The 21,136-nt window shown below is 46.8% G+C and overlaps 1 protein-coding gene across 1 annotated transcript in view; it reads left to right on the forward strand.

Moving 5' to 3' along the window:
* The first annotated feature begins 389 nt into the window (after positions 1 to 389).
* Positions 390 to 21,136, forward strand: part of AKIRIN2 (akirin 2) — a 29,018-nt gene continuing 8,271 nt past the window's right edge. Inside the window, exons 1-3 of the mRNA XM_068110880.2 lie at positions 390 to 947; positions 14,243 to 14,383; positions 14,505 to 14,633. Of these exons, the coding sequence (XP_067966981.1) occupies positions 767 to 947; positions 14,243 to 14,383; positions 14,505 to 14,633 (451 nt within the window). The 5' untranslated portion in view covers positions 390 to 766. The remainder of the gene's footprint in view (positions 948 to 14,242; positions 14,384 to 14,504; positions 14,634 to 21,136) is intronic.

Raw genomic sequence — 21,136 nt, forward strand, 5'->3', positions numbered from 1 at the left:
CTAGTTACATTAGCTCTTTCACGAGCCTCGATTCAGTATACAAAAAAAAAAAAAAAAGCGAGAGCCGAGAGATTCTGCACATACGATTGAGGTGTATAGTAAGAATAGTTCGCTCAGCTGGTCCCTTCCACATGAATATCTATTATAATTTAATCGTTAAAATAATTTTAAAATACAGTATATGCAAACTCCTGGTCAAACCTGGTGCGGGTGCAATAAATCTTTCAATTGTTTCGATCACTCTTCGTCAACGACATTCTCATGTCGAGAAAGTTTATTGTATTTTAATAAAATTCATTCAATCAATTCATTGGACACTATAAAAAAAATTCTCGCAATATATATATACTTCTATATTTTCGTTCGTGGATTCACGGCCTATGGTACATGATAATTTCCGTGCGGCAAGTCATCAATACGCTTTTAAGATATAGAAGAAGAAGATTCCGATACTTCACAGCGTGGGTGACGTTACCGTTTTTGTTGCCAGGCGACACGCCCTGTCGATTGTTTACCGGCTTCTCGTTCAGACGCCATGTTGACCGACAGTACGTTTTGTCAACCGTCGGTCGAGGTCGCAATCTGACGCCATCGAACCGTTCGCTGCTTATTTTCTCAGCCTCCCGACGCTCGCTTCGCCCGAGAATCGCCTCGCCGTTGCCGTGATCCCGTTATTTAAGACCGGGAAACAGAACGGGTCGGACGGGAAGCAGGAAAAGCCGTCGTCGGCTCCTCGTTTGGGCGCGCTGGGGACCACCGTGGCACAATGGCCTGCGGAGCGACGCTCAAGAGACCGCTGGACTTCGACCCGTTGCTTAGCCCTTCGTCGCAGTCACCCAAGCGGCGGAGATGTACCCCCTTGGGCTTGAGCCCCCCGTCGCCCACGGGCGGGCGCTTTCTGGCACCGGAGACGTCCCTGGGGGAGCATTCACAACGACTGAGTCCAGGTACGGTCTCTCTTAGCTCTGGCTCCCTGTCCCGCCATGCTTTTTCCTTTTAACGACCGTATTGTGTGTCGCTCGGTGCTCGTTCGTGCCGGACATGTAACAGTAACACCCGCGGGTGAAGCCGAGTGTACGTGAGTAAAGGTGCATTAATGGCGCGCATCGTCGGTCCAGCGCTATAAACCGGGTGTCGTCCCGGGTCGGGCGGAGCGGCAGATGTGGAACAGCCGTTCGTGACGTAGCTCGGCCTGGCTTGTTGCTGTGCAGAATGGTGGGCGTGGCTTGTTGCTGTGCAGAATGGTGGGCACGTCCCCGTGCGTGGTGACGCCTTTACGCTCGACGTGGACCGTAGGTGACCCAAAGGTCGTGTAAAAGTCGTATCGCCGGGCCACGTCGTTAAAACACGATGTTTGCGATCTGTTTGTGGAGACGTCGTCGGCATTAAAGGGGACGAAACACGTGTGCACATTGTCCGCGCCTCTTAGTCTTATCGTCACTGACCCGGACATTTTGTGCCCTCGGCGTGGCAGGACCGATGGCGGTGTAGCCGGTGGTGAATTCTGGCGGTGTAATTGCCCTGAAAGATCTCCGATTCCGGTTGAGCCTGAGGCTGCTGTTATGCCACACCTGAAAAAATGTAAAATTCGCTAATGTGGTCCGAGACGAGCATGAAGTCCTGTGTGTTTTCCTTGGGTGATTTAAAGCTGGCTATCCATTCTGCAAGAACAAAGTTCAATGTTCAATTCAATCTTTCACAAAAGCCAAATGGTCCTATTCCACATTCCCATTGTTTGTTGAATTATTTGTTTGTGACCCCCCACCCCCTACTTCATTGGATCCTTCTACTCTAACCAATGGGGTGGCCCCACGAGGTTCCTCAAAGCAATATTGAGCCATCCAGACTCCAGATCCTCAGATATTGGTAAATGGCTTCATGTTATTTGGCCCGCCCATCCTCGAAGTGAGTGCGAGTGTGTGCGTCCAAGTTGCTGTTGTTGACCCCAATCTCTACACGTGGGTGGATTTCCGGAGATGGAACTGAGACATACCAGGTCTCAAAGTATCCACCTCCGTGAGGTCGTGTCAAACCTTACTCCTCATGTTGGTTGAAGATTTAGCTTTCATGTCACAGGTCTGTTCCTCATACCACCCAAAAGAAGGAAATCGGGTTGGATTTGAGCTGCAAATGACAGCTATTCTGCAGAGGTGGTACACAATTTTGTACGCATGTGTCCTCATGCAGATGTACTTCAAGGTAGATGGTTCATTCTCAGATCTACTATACTCTATATACCCTGGCAAGGCCCTCAATTATTAAATGTTCCATCTTGTTAAATGATTATCCTTAAGACGGCATTGCCTCGTCATCGATGGCGATCTCAGGGAGCGTTGCAATGATGGACCCAAGTTGTGGTCTTGTGTCACATCTAAAGTAGACCATATCGGGTAAGCAGATGCCTCCTTTCAAGAAGATCTCAAATTAGCCTTGTATTTGTGTACAGTTCAAAAAGTTCTCGGAATGACATGCAATAGTCCTAGACGAACCAAGGGTTTTTAATTTTTAATATGTGTACGATATTTATAATTATTAAATTTTATTTATTACCAATTCTATTGACTTTATTGAAAAATATAAACCATGGCTTGTCCTTTTTTTTTTTTCTTTTCTTTTTTTTTGTATACAAGATCTAGGCTCGTGAAAGAGCGAACATTAATTACACAGAAAGACAAACTGACACATAAAACATATAACATGGGGAGCGGTAGACAAGATGGGGCGAGAGGGGGAGGAACACAAACACAACATCTGAGAGCAGGGACATCGAGAGATCTGTGGGAGGGAGAGGGCTTTTGGGGGGGGGGGGGCATGGGAAGGGAGGGGGGGGTGGGAGAGGTATAAAATATATGGACACTGCCGGGACTTCCAGGAAAGAAGTTGGCATTTCAAACAAGGTGGATCTGGGGTGAATTAGTGGGGGTAGAAAAGATCAAGGTTTTGGATGGGGAAAGATGAGAGATGGTGGTGAACAGCTGTTTTAAAGACCTGGAGGGAGGAGTGGGATTGAAGGGAGTGTGGGAGGACTTCGCACGACGGAGGATGCCCAGTCGGCGACTGGCTTTGGAGCCCAGCTTGGAAATGTGGTTTTCCCAGGAAAGATCATGGCAGATAGTGAGACCCAAAAGCTTGAGCGACAGAACTTCTTGGAGAGGATTGTTGAGAAAGTGGATGGGAGGGTTGTCCAGTCGATCTTTTCGGGGAGACATCGTAAGAGTGTGAGATTTGTCAGGATTGAAAGACATGTTCCACTTGTTTGACCAGTCTGTGATTTTGTCCTGGGCGATTACTACGTTGCTAGACAATCTCATTCTGATTACCTTTTGATCCCGTGGTTTTCTCTCGGTATCCAGAAGCTTCGAATTCTTTTTTTAATACTGCCGGGACTTCAATGGGAGTTGAACCCACAACGAAGGCAATTCACACAAAACACTCGGTCTTATCAACCTCTTGGAATGCCACACCGCGTTTGTCATCACGAGAGCACTGTCGTGCAAAACTATTAACTATTCCAGCACATTTAGGTGATAAAACGAGTGTTTTGTGTGGTTTGCAAAGCAGGTGGAGGAATGGTGTTTACAACGGAATGCCTAACTAATAACGTTGTGCCTCGTCTCCGGGACCAGGTCGCTCGGGCCAGCACCAAATCTTGGATGATGTCAAATTGTTTATTTACCTTTTGTGGTTATAATTGGTAGACTGAGTGGATAACAGAACGGGGAGTATGCAGGACAAACGAAGCGAGACACTCAAAGTACACTGATGAATGTTGATGTCATGCCGTGTGTCACTTGTGATGTCATGCCTCTCCATGCCGGACCTGCAGCCAAAGCTAAACCCAGGCCGGATTTTGTGTTCTGGTCGAGTTGGAGCTGCAAATGACTGACGACGAAGTGCCGTCCAGGCCTGTTGTTTTTTTTTGTTGTTTTTTTGTAGTAGTACAAGATCGAGGCTCGTGTAAGAGCGAACATTGATCACATAAAAACAAACTGACACATAAAACATAAGATAAAGGGAGCGGGAGACAAGATGGGGAGAGAGAGGGAAGCACACAAGTACAACAGCAGAGAACAGGGACATCGGGAGATCTGTGAGAGGGAGAAGGCTGGGGGGCAGAAGGCATGGGTGGGGGTGGGACAGGTAGAAAACACATGGACACTGCAAGGGCTTCCAGGAAAGAAGTCGGTATTTCAGAAAAGTGGATCTGGGGTGAATTAACGGGGGTAGAAAAGATCAAGGTTTTGGATGGGGGAAGATAGACGGTGGTGAACAGCTGTTTTAAAGACCTGGAGGGAGGAGAGGGATTGAAGAGAGTGAGGGAGTTTGTTCCAGAGGTGGGAGAAAAGAGGAATGAAAGAGTACAGGTGAGCAGAGAGTCTTGATTTTGGCAGTTTCACCATCAGAGGATTGCTGGCAGATCTTGTGCGACCTGTAGGAATATTTGGGGGACGGCGCACAGACCAGGGGGAGCTAGGCCGGAGAGGAGTCGGTCGAAGACAGAAAGACCACCAACCTGCCTGCGGTGAGTGAGTGAAACGCCCTCAGAGTTGGCTTCATCGTGGGAGATTCCAATGATTCTGAAAGCTTTGGTTTCAACAGCGTGAAGCCGAGCTCGATGTGAGGCAGGAGCACCGACCCAGAGGGGGGAACAGGATTCCATTGAGCTGCGGATGAAAGCCTTGCATGTGGTGAGGAGCTCAGGTGTGCCAAGGAAGGACTTTGCACGTTGGAGAATGCCCAGTTGGTGACTGGCTTTGGAGGCCAGCTTGGAAATGTGGTTTTCCCAGGAAAGATCATGACAGATAGGGAGACCCAAAAGTTTGAGTGACAGAACTTCTTGGAGAGGATTGTTCAGCAAATAGATGGGAGGGTTGTCCAGTCGATCTTTTCAGAGAGTCATAGTGAGAGTGTGAGATTTGTCAGGATTGAAAGACATGTTCCACTTGTTTGACCAGTCTGTGATTTTGTCCAGATCTGCAGAGTGAGGAGGCTGCAGACTGCCGATCTGAGGGATGAGGTATGGCGCGGCAGAGAGTGGAGTCATCAGCAAAGTGATAGAGAGGATTTTCCAGAGTCGGAGAGATCCGAAGACCAGAAAAAGCACAGGGCCCAGAACATTGCCTTGGGGAACTCCAGCCTGTACAGGAAGGGGAGATGAGAGAAATCCATTCAGAGCCACACGTTGACTACGACCAGAGAGGAAGTCTGCAAACCCTGCGTGGAGATTTCTATGGAAACCATAGGAGGAGAGTTTGGTGAGCAGAGCGGGGTGCCAGACTGTATCGACGGCGCGAGATATGTCAAGGGAGACAGCTCTGATTTCCCGTTTGGCATTGAGGACCTCCATTCATTGTTGAGACAGCAGAAGCAGCATGTCCAGAGTAGAGTGACCTGGTCTGAAACCAAATTGATGATCAGAGATCAACCCATTAGAGAAGAGGAAGGATTTGATATCCGAGGCAATGATGGATTCCATGACTTTGCTGATAATTTGGAGCAAGCTGATTGAGTTGCAAGGATCTGTTTTTGCACCTTTTTTGTGTAAAGCGGTGATGTTGGCTGATTTCCAAGCTGATGGCAGATAACCTTGAGCAAAAGAGAGGGCGAAGAGAACAGGTAGAGGGTGTGAAAGAGTGGCAGAGCAGGATTTTAGGACCCGTGGGCTGATGCCGTCTGGTGCAGTTGCAGAATCAGAGTCGAGGATTGACAGAAACTTCTCCACCTTGTCAGGAGAGAAGGACACAGAGTCCAGGAGCAGCTGGGTACGGTGGGTACAGAGAGAGACGGGTTTGGGACACAAGATTTTGAGGCAAACACAGAGTTGAGGCATTCAGCTTTTTCACGTGTGGAGTCGGCTGTGTAGCCGTTTGAGGTAAGGGAGGAGATGGAGGGGGAACAAACACCAGAAACATATTTGACCAGACACCACCGTCCACCAGGATTTGGAAGAGGGAGACAGGTTTGAGAGTTCAGTCTTGAGAGTAGAGAGATATTGTTTCCTGGCTCTCCTGAGGGTGGACACACACTTGATCCGGGCTTTGTGAAAGGAACTGAGATTGCCCTCCTTTGGATTTGCCTTCCAAGAGGCGAAGGCAAGTTGTTTCAGGGCAACTGCTTCACCACAAGATTCCATGTACCATGGACGGGAGGAAGGGTATGACAACTGAAGACGTGATGGGATAAATCTGTGCATGAAAGAGAGCAATTTACTTTGGAAGAATTCCCTGGATGAGGATGTCAGAGGCAGTCGAGATGGGAGACCAGTCCAGATGATTGATGGCTGCTTTGAAGACCATGCCAGTTGGCCTGAGTGAAATGCCAGACTTGTCGACGCTGAGGAGGCTCTCTTGCCGGGGGGGGGGGGGGGGCTTGCCACCCAAAATAAGTATTTGCTTTTTTCTCAGAACATACACACACCATTTCGATGAAACTTCACCACAACCTTCATCATCCGTCATATACCAAGGTTTGTTCAAGGCTTTGGGAATATTGGGGTCTGAGGAGGTACACAGGGTGGGAGGGGGGGGGGGGTGGTTGCCCCCCAAAATCTGTATTTTTTTTGTTTGTTTGGCATCCTATGGTTATGTTCGTATGATTCTACATGCTGCTCTGTCTTCTAGCAACCATTTAAATCGGTTTAAAATACCTTTAAGTCAGTGCAGTATATTGTTTATTCTACCAGGTGAGCGCAGGGGTCTTGCCCCTATGTTTATGGCTGTGCGTTCGTGATAGGTTTTCGTTACCACAATAACTGAAGAACTATTGGAGGGATCGAAGTCAAACTTCGTACAAGTATGTATAATGATGTAAAGATGAACTGACTAGATTCTGGGGTCAATAGGTCAAAGGTCAGATGTCATGTTGAGTAAAAAATATTTTACTGTTCTAACTTGTGAACTGGTGATGGGATTTTGACCAAACTTCGTAAAAGTATATATTATGACGCCAAGATGAACTGATTAGAGCTTGGGGTCAAGAGGCCAAAGGTCACAGTCTGTAATAGGTTTTCATTTCCGCGATACGTTAAAGGCTGAAGGGAACTAAGTAAAACTCGGTAAAAGCATGTATAATGATGCAAACATTGTAAAGATAAACTGATTAGATTATGGGGTCAAGAGGTCAAAGGTCAGAAATCCCATTAGTTAACTTCTGTTACTGAGCTAACTTGTGAACCAGTGATAGGAGCTTGACCAAACTTGGTATAAGTGTATATCATGATGTAAAGATGAACTGATTAGATTTTGGTGTCGGGAAAGGTCAGAAGTCATGTCAGGAAAAAATGTGATATTTGAGAACAGCTGAATTGATTCAATCAAACCACCGATATATGGGTGGAGGCATATATCGGTGGATTGTCGCAACATCGAAGAATGGCGTTCTAGTTCAAGGAAATACTTGGAACAACGGAGGATGCCTCGTCTACGGCTGGCTTTGGAAGCCAGCTATTCTGTATGTTCGGCCCAGGAGGGGTCATGGCTGATGGTGAAGTCAACAAGTCCGAGAGATTTACCTCTTTCAGTGGCTGATCATGGAAATATATTGGTGGAGGATTCTTCCAAAGTGACAATGTGCTTTCCAGGATTGAAGTATATGTTCCATTCATCATACCAGCATATAATGAATTATTGATCGGCTGAGAGTACTTTTGTGGACACGATATTAAAAAAAAAACCCTTGAACATTTTGCTTTCGTATTGTAGAGATCGATTCCTCATGCCATTATCTCAACATGTTGTGATTGGCTGAATTATGTTGCCATGGCAACCGTTTGGCTTGTGTACGCGATATTTGAAAAACCGTTTAAGATTTAGCTTCCACGTACTCCTCATCCCACCAAAAGGCAGGGACCTGGAGTATCAGCTCGTTGTTTGATTTTAAACCACATTAAACCACCTTGAGAAGGCAAGGAGATGACGCTAAAAGGAGGAGACCGAAATGCTCTCTAGTCCTCTTTTTAAATGTGAACCGTAGGTGAAGTATGCTTTTGCACAGTGTTGAATCTGCCATTTCTCATTTGAATTCGACATGGGATGGGAGCCCTGTAAATAATGGCTGAAATGCTGTTTTGGCCTCAGCGAGACTAAGCTTTGTAAAGGTGATTGGGCTGCCACAGAAATGGGCTTTGAGTGCTCAGCTCGTTTAGGATTGATGCAAATGAACATGAGCTCGTTTGATACCAGAAACAAATGTGCTTTGGTTGGTGAAAGCCATTACAAGCTTATTATTCCTGAAGAAACAAGCCCCACCCATTTGAGCTGTTGACTTCAATCACAATCTTGATGCTTTTAATCGGGACTCGTTTCGTTTGAACCTGATAATTGGAGAGCCAGCAGTTGTCTGTGCGGAGACCTTGGCTATCTCATTTGTTTCCACTTTGATCGGCTGTGTGCTATGACTTGCGATAACGCATTTGATCTTACAAGCGACTTCTGACAGACTGGCTTTGCATACGTTGGCCCTTTGCCACCGACGGATGGATGTTTGGATGGGCTTTGCGTACCCGTGACCTCCACTATACAGAAGGATGGACTTTGCGGCTTCCGCCTTATGGACTATTATTATTATTATTATTATGGACGGACAGGCTTTGCAGACACGTGGCCTCCACCGGATGGTAGGATAGGCCTTGTGAACGCTCGGCCTCCACCGGATTGACTTTTCGGATGGACGGACTGAATTTGCAAACGAGCGGCCTTCGGCGGTCGGACTGACTTGGCGTATGCGTGGCTTCCACCAGACAAACGGATGGACTGGCTATGCGTACGTGTGATGCGTCTCCAACACCAATTCTCCCCATCAGGGTTCCTATGCTTATGGTCGGCCATTCCTTGAGATTCCGTAATAACGAATGTTCAATGTGGGATTATAAAAACAAGCTTTTGGTTAGAAATGCATTTTATTTGATGGTTTATGTTGGAAAATGTTCAGGGTGTTTTCCTTTCCTTTTGAGTTGATGACATTGTTTGTAGTAACATTTACAGTTTTTTTTTTAGTTTTTTTTTAGTAATCTGAGGCTCTGAGAAGATTAAATGTGTAGCTTACAGATGGATTATAACTCTTGAGAATGAAGTATAAATTTGAACCTGGGATCTCAGCATCACAACTATTGGGTTCAGATGGGAACACCAAGCATGCTCAGCCCACACCCGGTTTATCTGTCCAAGGTGCTTCGTGCAGTAGGAATCCCCCATAGTGCTCGAACAGCACACGAAGGGAGAGCTGAAAAAGGAGAAAGGGAAAAGTGGGATAACAGAGCAAACTAAGGAAGAGGAAGTTTGTTCTAAAGGTGAGAGAAAAAAAAAGAGAGCTCCCTGGGGGAGAGGGGCAGGCAAGAAATAGGCACGGGGTGCAAGATCAGAAAAGAGGTGGTACAACACCTAGGCCGCCAACCTGTTTGCGATGTGAGAATAACAGGCCCTGAGATTGTTTAGTTGCCGGAGGTTCCAATTATTTTGAGGGTCTTAGACTCCACAGCACAAAGATGTGAAAGGTGTGACATGGGGCCGCCAGCTCAAACAGCAACACTCCATTGAGCTGTGGACAAAGGCTTTGCGCATGACGATTAAACGCTTTGCTGTGGCTGTGCGGTTTGTAAATGGTCTTGTGCACATTTTCCTGCCTCTGATTTGTGGATATCCTCATTGATCATTCTTCCCCCCAATTGCACAAGTGTGCTGTGCATGGGCCGCATCACCATTACCTGCTTGGTTTATCAAATGCTCATCGATGCCGATATACCAACAATGCGGGTTTGATTGTTGCAATGCGAAATGTCTTTAATCTGCCAAACTTGAAGTCGTGAAATCGTTCTAGGCTTTTAACATTTGTGTGCATCAATTATTTTTAAAATTGGATCTTTGTCCTGCTTTTTATAAGCGGACTGTTTTTGTACATACAACAACAACAACAACATGCATTTTAAAGGCCATTTTCCCTGCTAGAGCGGGGGTTAGTCTTGCGGTCCCCATGACAATCTTCTCCATTTTGCCCTATTTTCTGCATCTCTCCTTGTTAACCCCCTTGCCCGCATTTCTTCTTCCACCATCTTTAGCCAAGTCTTTCTCGGTCTTCCCCGTCTTCTACTTCCTTCTACATTCATTTCCATCACTCTTCTCAACCAGTCACTTTCATCCTTCCTCAACACATGACCAAACCATCTCAACCTGTTCTCTTCACAGCATCAATCACAGGCTCTATTCCCATCATCTTTTGCAATTCATCATTTGTCTTCCTCTCTCTCAACGATACTCCGCACATCCGTCGAACCATTCGCATTTCCACCCTTTCCAACCTTCGTTGCTGCTCTACGTTCATTACCCATGTCTCGCTCCCATAAATCATAACACTTCTCACACATGCAGCATACACCTTTCCCTTCAGCTTCAATGACACTCCCCTCATCATCAGCACGCCACTCAATTCCCGAAACTTCTTCCATGCACATCTCACTCGAGTAACCGTTGCCGAGTCTGATCCACCTTCTCCATTCAGCATGTCTCCGAGGTAGCAAAATGTTTTCACACCTTCCAGCTTCATGCCGTCTCCAAGATCCAACTCAACATTTCCTTCATCTGCAGCTCCCTCTGTGCACACCTTACATTTGAATGTAGCTGCCACACTGGTTAATGACCCTCTCAGACCACTACATTTTTGATGAACCCACTCAGCGCACATTGTACACTGAATGGAGTTCACTCCAACACCCTTCCTACACACAGCACAGGGCCACTTCCCAGTTCTTTCCACCTCACCACATGCTTTACCACTTGCCATCACCTTCGTCTTTCCGATATTCACCTTCAGACCTTTTGTCTCCATACATTCCTTCCACGTGTTCATCTTTTCCTTCAGTCCATCCATACTTTCCGCAATCAACACCAGATCATCTGCATGCAACAACTCCCACGGTAAACCCTCCTTTACGTTCTGAGCCAGCACCTCCATCACAGCTACAAATAGTAGTGGACTTAGTACCGACCCCTGATGCACTCCCACCTTCACCTCAAACTCACCACTGTTCCCGTCCTTCGTCCTTACAGCTGTGCGCGCTCTTTTGTACATTGCCATCACTACTCTGATCAACAATTCCTCCACTCCTAACTTCCTCAATGCCCATGTCAATACTTTGCGTGGTACCCGATCGAATGCTTTCTCCAGATCAACAAACCCAAGAAACAACTTCTTCCTCTTCTCCATGTACTTATCCTGCAACTGCCTCACAATGAAAAGTGCGTCTGTCGTTCCTCTTCCTGGCATGAATCCAAACTGCATTTCGTCGATCTTCACTTTCCTCTTTATCCTCCTCTCCAACACCCTTTCCAATACCTTCATTCCATGCTCCAATAACTTTATCGCTCAGTACGAGCCACACTCCAGAGGGTCACCTTTCCCCTTGTATAGAGGGACGAGGGTACTCAGTTCCCAATCCACTGGAATGCGGCCTTCTTTCACCACCACATTACAGATCTCTGTCATTCTCTTCACACCCCAACTTCCTGCTGCCTTCAACATATCTCCCACAACTCTCGTCGGCCCTCCCGCTTTTCTACCCTTGATTGCTTTTATCGCTTCCTCAACTTCCTTCTCAGTTATCTTCTCTGCCGGTCCTAAAACTGGGTTACTCTCTATGTTGCCATCCCATTCATTCTCTGTATTCAACAGCATTTCCATATATCTTTTCCATCTTCCTTTAATTCCATCTGGGTCGACAACGATTTGTCCCACTTCATCCTTCAAGCAACTCACCCCCATCACATCACACCTCTCTTTTGCTATCTGCTTTGCAATCCTGAATACTGCTTTCTGACCCTCTTCCGAATCCAAGCGTTCTCCGAACATTTTCCTACATGCCTCCTGCGCCTTTGCTACCTCTTTCTTTGCAGCCTTCCTGGCTGCCTTATAACTTTCATGCTCTGCTGTTTCTGCTCCCGTACCCTTCGCCTTCTGCCACTCCTTGAACTTCTTCCTCTTTTCGTCAATCCTCTTTCCAACTTCATCATCCCACCACCATGTTTCCGAGTGCCTCGGTGGTCCTTTTGTCCATCCACATACCTCACCAACGGCTCCCAACAGACTAGCTTTCATTGACATCCAACCACTTTCAAGCTCAACCACATCATCCTCGACCCTACTCAGCCTCTCTTTTAATGCCTCCCTTACTGTCACCTCTTTCAACCTCCACACCTTCATTCTCGGTTGGTACTTCACCCGCCGAGCTCTCCTCGCACCTTTCACCCTTACGTCGCAGACAACCAAGTGGTGCTGTGAAACAGCCTCCTCCCCCGGGATTACCTTTGTGTCCCGGAGGTGCCCCCTATCTCGCCTACGCACCATCAGGTAGTCAACGGTTGTCGTCGACCCACCTGACGTGTATGTAACAAGCTTATTATCCTCTTTCTGGAGCTGAGTATTACAAATCAACAAATCAACAAATCAGCTCCATGAGCAAACTCCAAAATCCTTTCACCTTCTCCATTTCTCACACCATATCCGTAACCCCCATGAACTCCGTCAAAACCATCCATACTCCTTCCCACATGTCCATTTAGGTCTCCTCCTACCACAACAACTTCCTCATCTTTCACGTTTTCCATCAGCTTCTCTATCGCACACCAGAACTTGTCCTTCTCTTCATCGCTTCGACCAACCTGCGGAGCATATCCCGAGATGACGTTCACCAAGAGCTTTCCAATCATCATTTTCACCATCAACCTATCACTCACTCTAGTCACACTCACCACACTGTCTACAAACTCCTCAGAAAACAGGACACCAACACCATTCACGCCCTCCAGGCACCCTTGCCACACAAACTTGTATTTCTGTCCCTGCCTACTCTTCACCATTCTAACACCACTTCCCTTCCATCTCGTCTCTTGCACACAACATATGTCCACTCTTCTTCTGACCAATACTTCCACCACTTCTCCTGATCTCCCTGTCATTGTCCCTACATTCCATGTCCCAAACCTCAGAAACCGATCTCCACTTCGGGCTGTACCCTGCCCACATGTAGTTGTAATTGTCATGGTTCTCTTTTTGAGGCAATGTCTTGTACATGTCATCAGGTAATAGGACTGCTGTAATTTATGCATGTATACTGTACATAAGGATGACAGGGTGGCCGAGAGGTACGCACCCCACCTCCAGGCTGCCCAGTCTGGGTTCGAATCTCAACGCAGCTGTAAACTGTTATTCTGGTGGCTCACAGGCAGAGTGGTTCGTCAATGCGTGTGTCGTCCCTCGGATGGACGTTAATCGTTTGTCCCATCTACCGGCATTCGTTGGTGGACCTTAAAGATCCCATGGTGTCCCTCGTGAAGAGTAGGTGAACTGTTGCTGGCATCCTGAACAAATTACAAATTTCTGCTCTAACTACTGCTGGGAGAGGATGAGCCTTGCCTGGAAACTGTTTCAGTAGAAACAATGCTCTGTAACAGAGTACGGTGCATCATTCAGTCATGTATGTATGTATGTATGTATGTGTATATACACCTAATCTGAACACAAACATGAGCCTGGTCACAGTGTGCATGGAAGATTAAGTGGATTGGCTCTGAAATTGTGCACGTTTACTCGTGTGGGTAAATGTGGCCTATCAGCAAAAAGTCTGCTTTTCTGCACACGCGATCGGCGAAGTGCCAGCACACTTGCGATGCGATTTATCTGCCAAACCGCACCCAGGAGTAATGTTTAATTGCCATTGGAAATAAACAAGGACTCTCTTGCTCCAGGACACAACATTATTAGTTGTGGGAATCGTCACCCATTTGGAGCCCGTTCTTGAACGGTATTTGAAGGCTCGCAGAGGAGCTTGTCCTTCAGGCCCACGTCTCGGACAAAGGTCATTAGACGACCGTGTACTTTTCCATGAATTGCATGGACATCGTGAGGTGAATAAGGATAAACTGTTTGGGCCGCTTGAAGCTACTTGCTGGTATGCATAGCATCATGAGATAAGTGCTTGGATGGAACAGGACTGCACAATGCTTGGCAACGTTGTAAATGACTGGAGGATCTATCCATTCAACTTCCAAATGAATCCGGATGAAGGGATTAGCATTTACTTGTAGTTTGCACAAGCAACAAAAACTTGGTTTGTTTCTAATTTTGAGCAACAGTGCACCCACTGGTGGCTTATCTCCCACTTATTTTACTGAGGAATTATTTGCAAATGTTGAATGAAAAGCACGCTCATTTCGTGTGTGGTTGTGTGTGTGTGTGTGTACACGTGTGCTTGCAGAGCGCATGCTGCACAACCTAAAGCAGGAATATACACGAATTAGGCGACGTCGCCAGCTCGAGTCTTCGTTTGGAGCAAGCGAAGGCCCAGCAGCTGAGGCACAGAACGAGGTTCAATCTCCGCAAGGATCGCCATTATCCGGTGACTCGCTGCTGTTGTTTGGTCTCCATCGATGTCCCTACCCATTTCCATCGATTTGATTATGAAGTCTCCATAGACTTTTCCTTGTGGTTCCAATTAATAGATGCCATGTGTTCATCAGATAGCGGACGGCGTGAGCAGCCCCTGTTCACCCTGCGCCAAGTTGGTGTGATATGCGAGGGCATGCTGCATGAACGGGAGGTGCGAATCCAGCAGCAGTACGACCAGATTCTCAGTGCCAAGCTCGCAGGTGAACATCTTTAAACAAGTGCATGCTCGCACTTTTGGTGCCTTCTGCCTGAACTAAAATGCTAAAAATCGAAAAGTTATTCCAGAAAGTATATATTGCTCTTCTGTGTGTGTGCATGCATGTGTGCATACGCAGTCGGACCTCGACATCCGTCGTCCCAGCATTCGTGGATTCCGCGTATTTGCGGTTGATCAATTGCGACCTGCTTCTACATTTGCGGCCCTGTGTCCCGCCTGTGTATTCGTGGGTTTTTTGTTTTCCCACGAGCCCCGAACATAACACAGTTCTAAAACATCTCTTCCACCAGTCACGCACAAAGCAGCTGGACGTACGCCAAAAACATCTCTTCCATGTGCAGCAAGCATGACCTGCTTCAATATTTGTGGCCTTTTTCATGAATCGGGAACCGCGGAGAAAATATCTATCCACCTCTCCATTGGGAAAAAAAAAAATGTCTCGACATCGACGGATTTTCCTCAACATTGCTGGATTTTCCTTCCGTGAATCAGGAACCATCGGGAACCTATCCCCTCTTTGAGGATTGAAGCAATGCCCCCACATTCGCGGCATTTTCCAGGAGCGTATCCCCCATGAATGTCGGGGTCTGACTGTATATGAAAGATGAAGTGGTTTGGTTCAGAAATTGTGCCATTTCATGATATAAATGTGGTGTAATGGTTTGAGTGTCCTCTCTGAGTCTGGGAGGTTGGTGGATTGAACCCCTGGCCGAGTCGTACCAAAAAAATGGTATGTGCTGCTTCCTTGCTTTATGCTCTGCATTTAAGGATAGAACATGCACAAACAACCGCAAGTTGGTAATAATAGTGCAGGATTTGATGGGCCTAATGGCCTACAAAACAAAAAAAAATTTGACCAATGCTGATTATAAAGTGGTAGATAATGATGTCATAATGATGTCTCCGTTTCCGGTCCCTGGAGCAAGGAAGCGTGTTCGACCTCTGGATGGCAGCAAAAGTTAAAGTATTTTTTCCATTCGTGTATTCATCAATTTCTATTCGTTTTTTTATTGTGCATGTGTTGCAGGGTGTTTTCCAGTTGCTGTTGATTCGCAATTCCTGCAAACTTTTGTATAATTTAACCCTTTTCTGTCCCACCGCGTGCGCGGCCTAGTTTATCTCGGCCCATCGGTGTTCATAGGTGTTCTGTGAATTTAAGTTCTTTCCTTCGCTGTATTGCTTATTTCTTAGATTTTCTCTTCTCCCCCTAACTTCCCCGAACATCGACCACTTGTCTAACGTTTTAAATCTCTTCAAAGTCTCTTCACGTCTCTTCTCGTCTCGGGAAGTCACGTGACGTCACGTCTCTTCAAAGCTGTGCATGCGCGCACGCTTTCGAAGTTAATAAGTAACTTTTCACAATTGTGTTTTTGTCGTAATACCGGCTTTACCACAGGTCGAAACTTTATCTTTCTTTCGGTGTGGATGTAACTATTGGTGTGTCTCTAATAGTATTCTTGGTGTTGGTTTTTCATACCTGTGTACAGAATCGTCGGTACAGTTCGTGTCGCATATTCTGACGCCTTGTGTAGTACTAGGAGGCAACCGTGTCTGACCTTGGCTCGAGGCTTTGTTTCTGTCTCAGCGGTTTCATCGATTGCGCTCGCAATTCCTTTCGGTCTCTATTTTTCACGTTCCACGTTCGGTCTCTGTCTCTGTTTTCATCCCAACTCCAAAAAAAAAAAAAAAAATTCCCTTCTCTGTTCTTATCCGTTTCGTTCTTATTTGTTCGTTCGTTCTTTGACCACGTTGTTCGGAATCACGTGTTCACGTCATTAAAAAATGTTTCATCTGTCCCCTGAAGAATGTTATTCTGTCATATTCTATAACACCTTTTTCTTCTTGTTCTATAAAAGGATGCTTTCGACTTGCTCACCAAATCTATTCATTCCAAAAAAAAATTCCATCTCTTACAGCTACAGTGCCTCTTTCATTCATTCCCTAAACTCTCCAGAACTCCACCCATCCTTCAGCGTCCTCAAACGTATTTTTGACTCGAAGGTCGCAAGAAACTCATTTTGCAAGAAATGTTCGTTTCCCATTAATCGTACATTTTTCAAAATCCAATCTCACCCCTCCCCTCCAAATCTTCCCCATCACCCATCCCTTTCAAACCTTCCCTCTTGCCCCTCCCCTCCAAATCTTCCCCATCACCCATCCCTTTCAGATCTCCCCCCTTGCCCCTTCCCTCCTAAACTCCCCCCACACCCCTCCCCTCTGAGACCCTCCCTCACTCCTCCCCTCCTAGACTCCCCTCTCACCCCTCCTCCTCAAAGCGTCCTCCCCGCTTCTTCCCCCTTCCAACTCTCACCTTCATCTCCCTCAACCTTCTGCCTCACTCTTCCCCCTCCTCAAACAACACCTCACTGCGCCTCACCCAATCACCATCAAACCTTTTGTCCGCCCCATTCTTCCCTTTCTCCAAGCTGTTCTGAAATCTCTGACACACCTTCAACAGCTCTCCCTACCTCTTCCTCCTCTTCCACATCATACCCTACCGCTCCCCCCCCTGTTCTGTATCTGATGCTCCCCCTTCCTCTTCTTTAACAGCATGGACCTCAAACATCCGGGGCCTTCGCTCAAACTTGACTGATCTCTCCATACAGGTTGCTTCTGACAAACCAGACGTGATCTGCTTAACAGAAACTTTCCTCCTTCATGATGTCTCTGATTCCTTGGTATCTCTCCCAGGTTACTCCCTCCTCCGGTATGATAGACCTGAGCCTCGTCCTGGAGGTGGGGTTGCTATCTTTATAAAAAACTCTTCCTCACTCGCCCTGCACTGCTCTCTCTCCACCTCACCCCCAGGAATACCTTTGGCTACGGCTTCCCCTTCGCTCCCACCTTTTGTTCATATGTGTGTTGTACCGTCCACCAAACAGGGATGACTCCATCTACATCTCGCTGTCTGATAACATGGACCAACTTCTATCTACCCATCCCAACTCTCTCTTCCTCATATGTGGTGATTTCAATTGTCACCATGCCAGTTGGCTGGGTGTGGGTACCTCTCTCACCAGCCATGGCTCTTCAGCAAAGGACTTCTGTGATCACTGGGACTGACACAATCTGTCAATTTCCCGACCCGGATCTCAATCAACGGAGCATCTTCTCTTCTGGACTTGGTTATGACGAACTTCCCTGAAAATGTCTGCTGCTCTTCTTCTGCTCCAATCGGCTCATCTGATCATGTGCTTGTTAAAGTGGACATCTCTCTGACCATTCTCAGAGAGCCTCCTCAGCGTCGGCGAGTCTGGCATTTCACTCAGGCCAACTGGCATGGTCTTCAAGCAGCCATCAATCATCTGGACTGGTCTCCCATTTCTACCGCCTCTGACATAAACTCATCCTGGGAATTCTTCCAAAGTAAACTGCTCTCTCTCATGCACAGATTTATCCCATCTCGTCTTCAGTTGTCATACCCTTCCTCCCGTCCATGGTACACGGAATCTTGTGGTGAGGCTATTGCCCAGAAACAACTTGCTTTCGTCTCCTGGAAAGCAAATCCAACGGAAGGAAATCTCATTTCCTTTCACAAAGCCCGAAACAAGTGTGTGTCCACCCTCAGGAGAGCCAGGAAACAATATCTCTCTGTTCTCAGGACAGAACTTTCTTATCTGTCTCCCTCTTCCAAATCCTGGTGGCGTCTGGTCAAATCTGTTTCTGGCATTTGTTTCCCCTCCCTCACCTCAAACGGCCACACGGCTGACTGCGCGCGTGAAAAAGCTGAATGCCTCAACTCTGTGTTTGCCTCTAAATCTTGTGTCCCAAACCCATCCCTCTCTGTACCCACCGTACCCAGTCGTACCCAGCTGCTCCTGGACTCTGTGTCCTTTCCTCCTGACAAGGTGGAAAAGTTTCTGTCAACCCTTGACTCTGATTCTGCAACTGGACCTGACGGCATCAGCCCACGGGTCCTAAAATCTTGTTCTTCCGCTCTTTCACTCCCTCTCTCTGTTCTCTTCACACTCTCTTTTGCTCAAGGTCATCTGCCATCTGCTTGGAAATCTGCCAACATCACCGCTTTGCACAAAAAAGGTGCAAAAACAGATCCCAGCAACTACAGACCAATCAGCCTTCTCTCAATTATCAGTAAAGTCATGGAATCCATCATTGCTTCAGATATGAAATCTTTCCTCTTCTCCAATGGCTTGATCTCTGATCATCAATTTGGTTTCAGACCTGGTCACTCAACTCTGGACATGCTGCTACTGCTTTCTCAGCAATGGATGGAGGTCCTCAATGCCAAACAGGAAATTAGAGCTGTCTCCCTTGACATATCACGTGCCTTCAATACGGTCTGGCACCCCGCTCTGCTCACCAAACTCTCCTCTGTTGGTATCCATGGAAATCTCCACGCATGGCTGGCGGACTTCCTCTCTAGTCGGAGTCAACGTGTGGCCCTGAATGGGTTTCTCTCATCTCCTCTTCCTGTTCAGGCTGGAGTTCCCCAAGGCAGTGTTCTGGGCCCTGTGCTTTTTCTGGTCTTCATCAATGATCTCTCCGACTCTCTTGAAAATCCTCTCTATCTCTTTGCTGATGACTCTACTCTCTGTCGCTCCATTCTTCATCCCTCAGATCGGCAGTCTGCAGCCTCCTCACTCTCTGCAGACCTGGACAAAATCACAGACTGGGCAAACAAGTGGAACATGTCTTTCAATCCTGACAAATCTCACACTCTTACGATGTCTCTCCGAAAAGACCGACTGGACAACCCTCCCATCTACTTTCTGAATAATCCTCTCCAAGAAGTTCTGTCACTCAAACTTTTGGGTCTCACTATCTGCCATGATCTTTCCTGGGAAAACCACATTTCAAATCTGGCCTCCAAAGCCAGTCGCCGACTGGGCATCCTCCGTCGTGTGAAGTCCTTCCTTGGCACACCTGAGCTCCTCACCACGTACAAGGCTTTCATCCGCAGCTCAATGGAATACTGCTCTCCCCTCTGGGCTGGTGCTCCTGCCTCACACCTAGCTCGTCTTCACGCTGTTGAAAGCAAAGCATTCAGAATCATTGGAATCTCCCGCGATGAAGCTAACTTCAAGGGCCTCTCACTAACTCACCGCAGACAGGTTGGTGGTCTTTCCGTCTTCTACCGACTCCGTTCTGGCCTTGCCCCCCCAGCTCTCTCTGGGCTCTGTCCCGCAAATATTCCTACAGGTCGCACAAGATCTGCCTGCAACCCTCTTATGGTTAAACTGCCAAAATCAAGACTCTCTGCTCACCTTCACTCCTTCATGCCTCTTTTCTCTCGCCTCTGGAACAAACTCCCTCACTCTCTTCAATCCCACTCCACCCTCCAGGTCTTTAAAACAGCTGTTCACCACCATCTCTTATCTTCCCCCATCCAAAACCTTGATCTTTTCTATCCCCGATAATTTCACCCCAATTCCACTTTTTGAAATACCAACTTCTGTCCTGGAAGTCCTTGGTGTCCTTGTGTTTTATACTTCTCCCACCCCCCCCCCCCCCCTTCCCACGCCTCCTCCCCCCAAGCCCTCTGCCTCCCACACATCTCCCTGCTCTTAAATGTTGTGTGCTCTCAAGTGTTTGTGTGCTTCCCATTCTCTTGTCTTCCGCTCCCTCTTTTTATACATTTTGTTTGTCTGGTTGATTTGTTTGTGAAGTAAATGTCAGCTCTTTCACGAGCCTCGATTCAGTACACAAAAAAAAAAAAAAAATAGTACATTGTGCACACATGAAGTGGATATCGTACTGGATCAGTGCCATACCTGCAATTGACGTTATTGAATTTATATGAATCCATCCATTTTAAATTCCTTCTCTCATAAATTTGTCTATCGAACTGCACAGCATCTTTTTAAACGAATGAGCTACAGTGTGCTCATTTGAAGGGTGACAGGCTGTGCTCATTCGATAAGCTAATTATGGATATAAAAATGAAGCATTTCATACTTGGCCGGTCGTCTGAAAAGCAAGTGTTACCCCGGATTGCTAAGGGACTACGTTCCGAACAACCATTCATACAGCAAGTAAATCGATTGGCCAAAGTTTGATCAAGCGGGTTAATCAGAAAATAATTCTAAATAATCCTGGACATTGGCATCGTGCAGCAAAATGTACAAGACATAGCACCAGGAACCAGAAATGCAGTATGCACTGGTAACAAAGTAGCTACAACGTGTTGTATAATGGGGTTGTTAACGACTGCATGTGACCATGATTTTGAAGGTGTACCACTGTCAGCCCACCTTTGAAATGTGAAAAAATAAATTTTACCGACGCTTTGATCCACTCGGGTGGGTACGCCTGACACCTATGACAGACGTATTCTGCCAGGAAGGAGGTACGAGGTACACAGTAGGTTTTGACTTTTAACCTCGGCACCACATGAGCGATTGTGTTTTCCTTGGTTCCAGCGACTGTTTCTAAAGCGTTTGGTTAATTTATATGAATCGTGTGTGCTTTAGAAAGGTTACGTTTTGGCTTTGTAAGTTTCAAAGCAAAATTAGTTTTGGATTTCAA

Source organism: Myxine glutinosa, chromosome 3 (assembly GCF_964187855.1).
Source record: "Myxine glutinosa chromosome 3, kmMyxGlut1.1, whole genome shotgun sequence".
NCBI lineage: Eukaryota > Metazoa > Chordata > Myxini > Myxiniformes > Myxinidae > Myxine > Myxine glutinosa.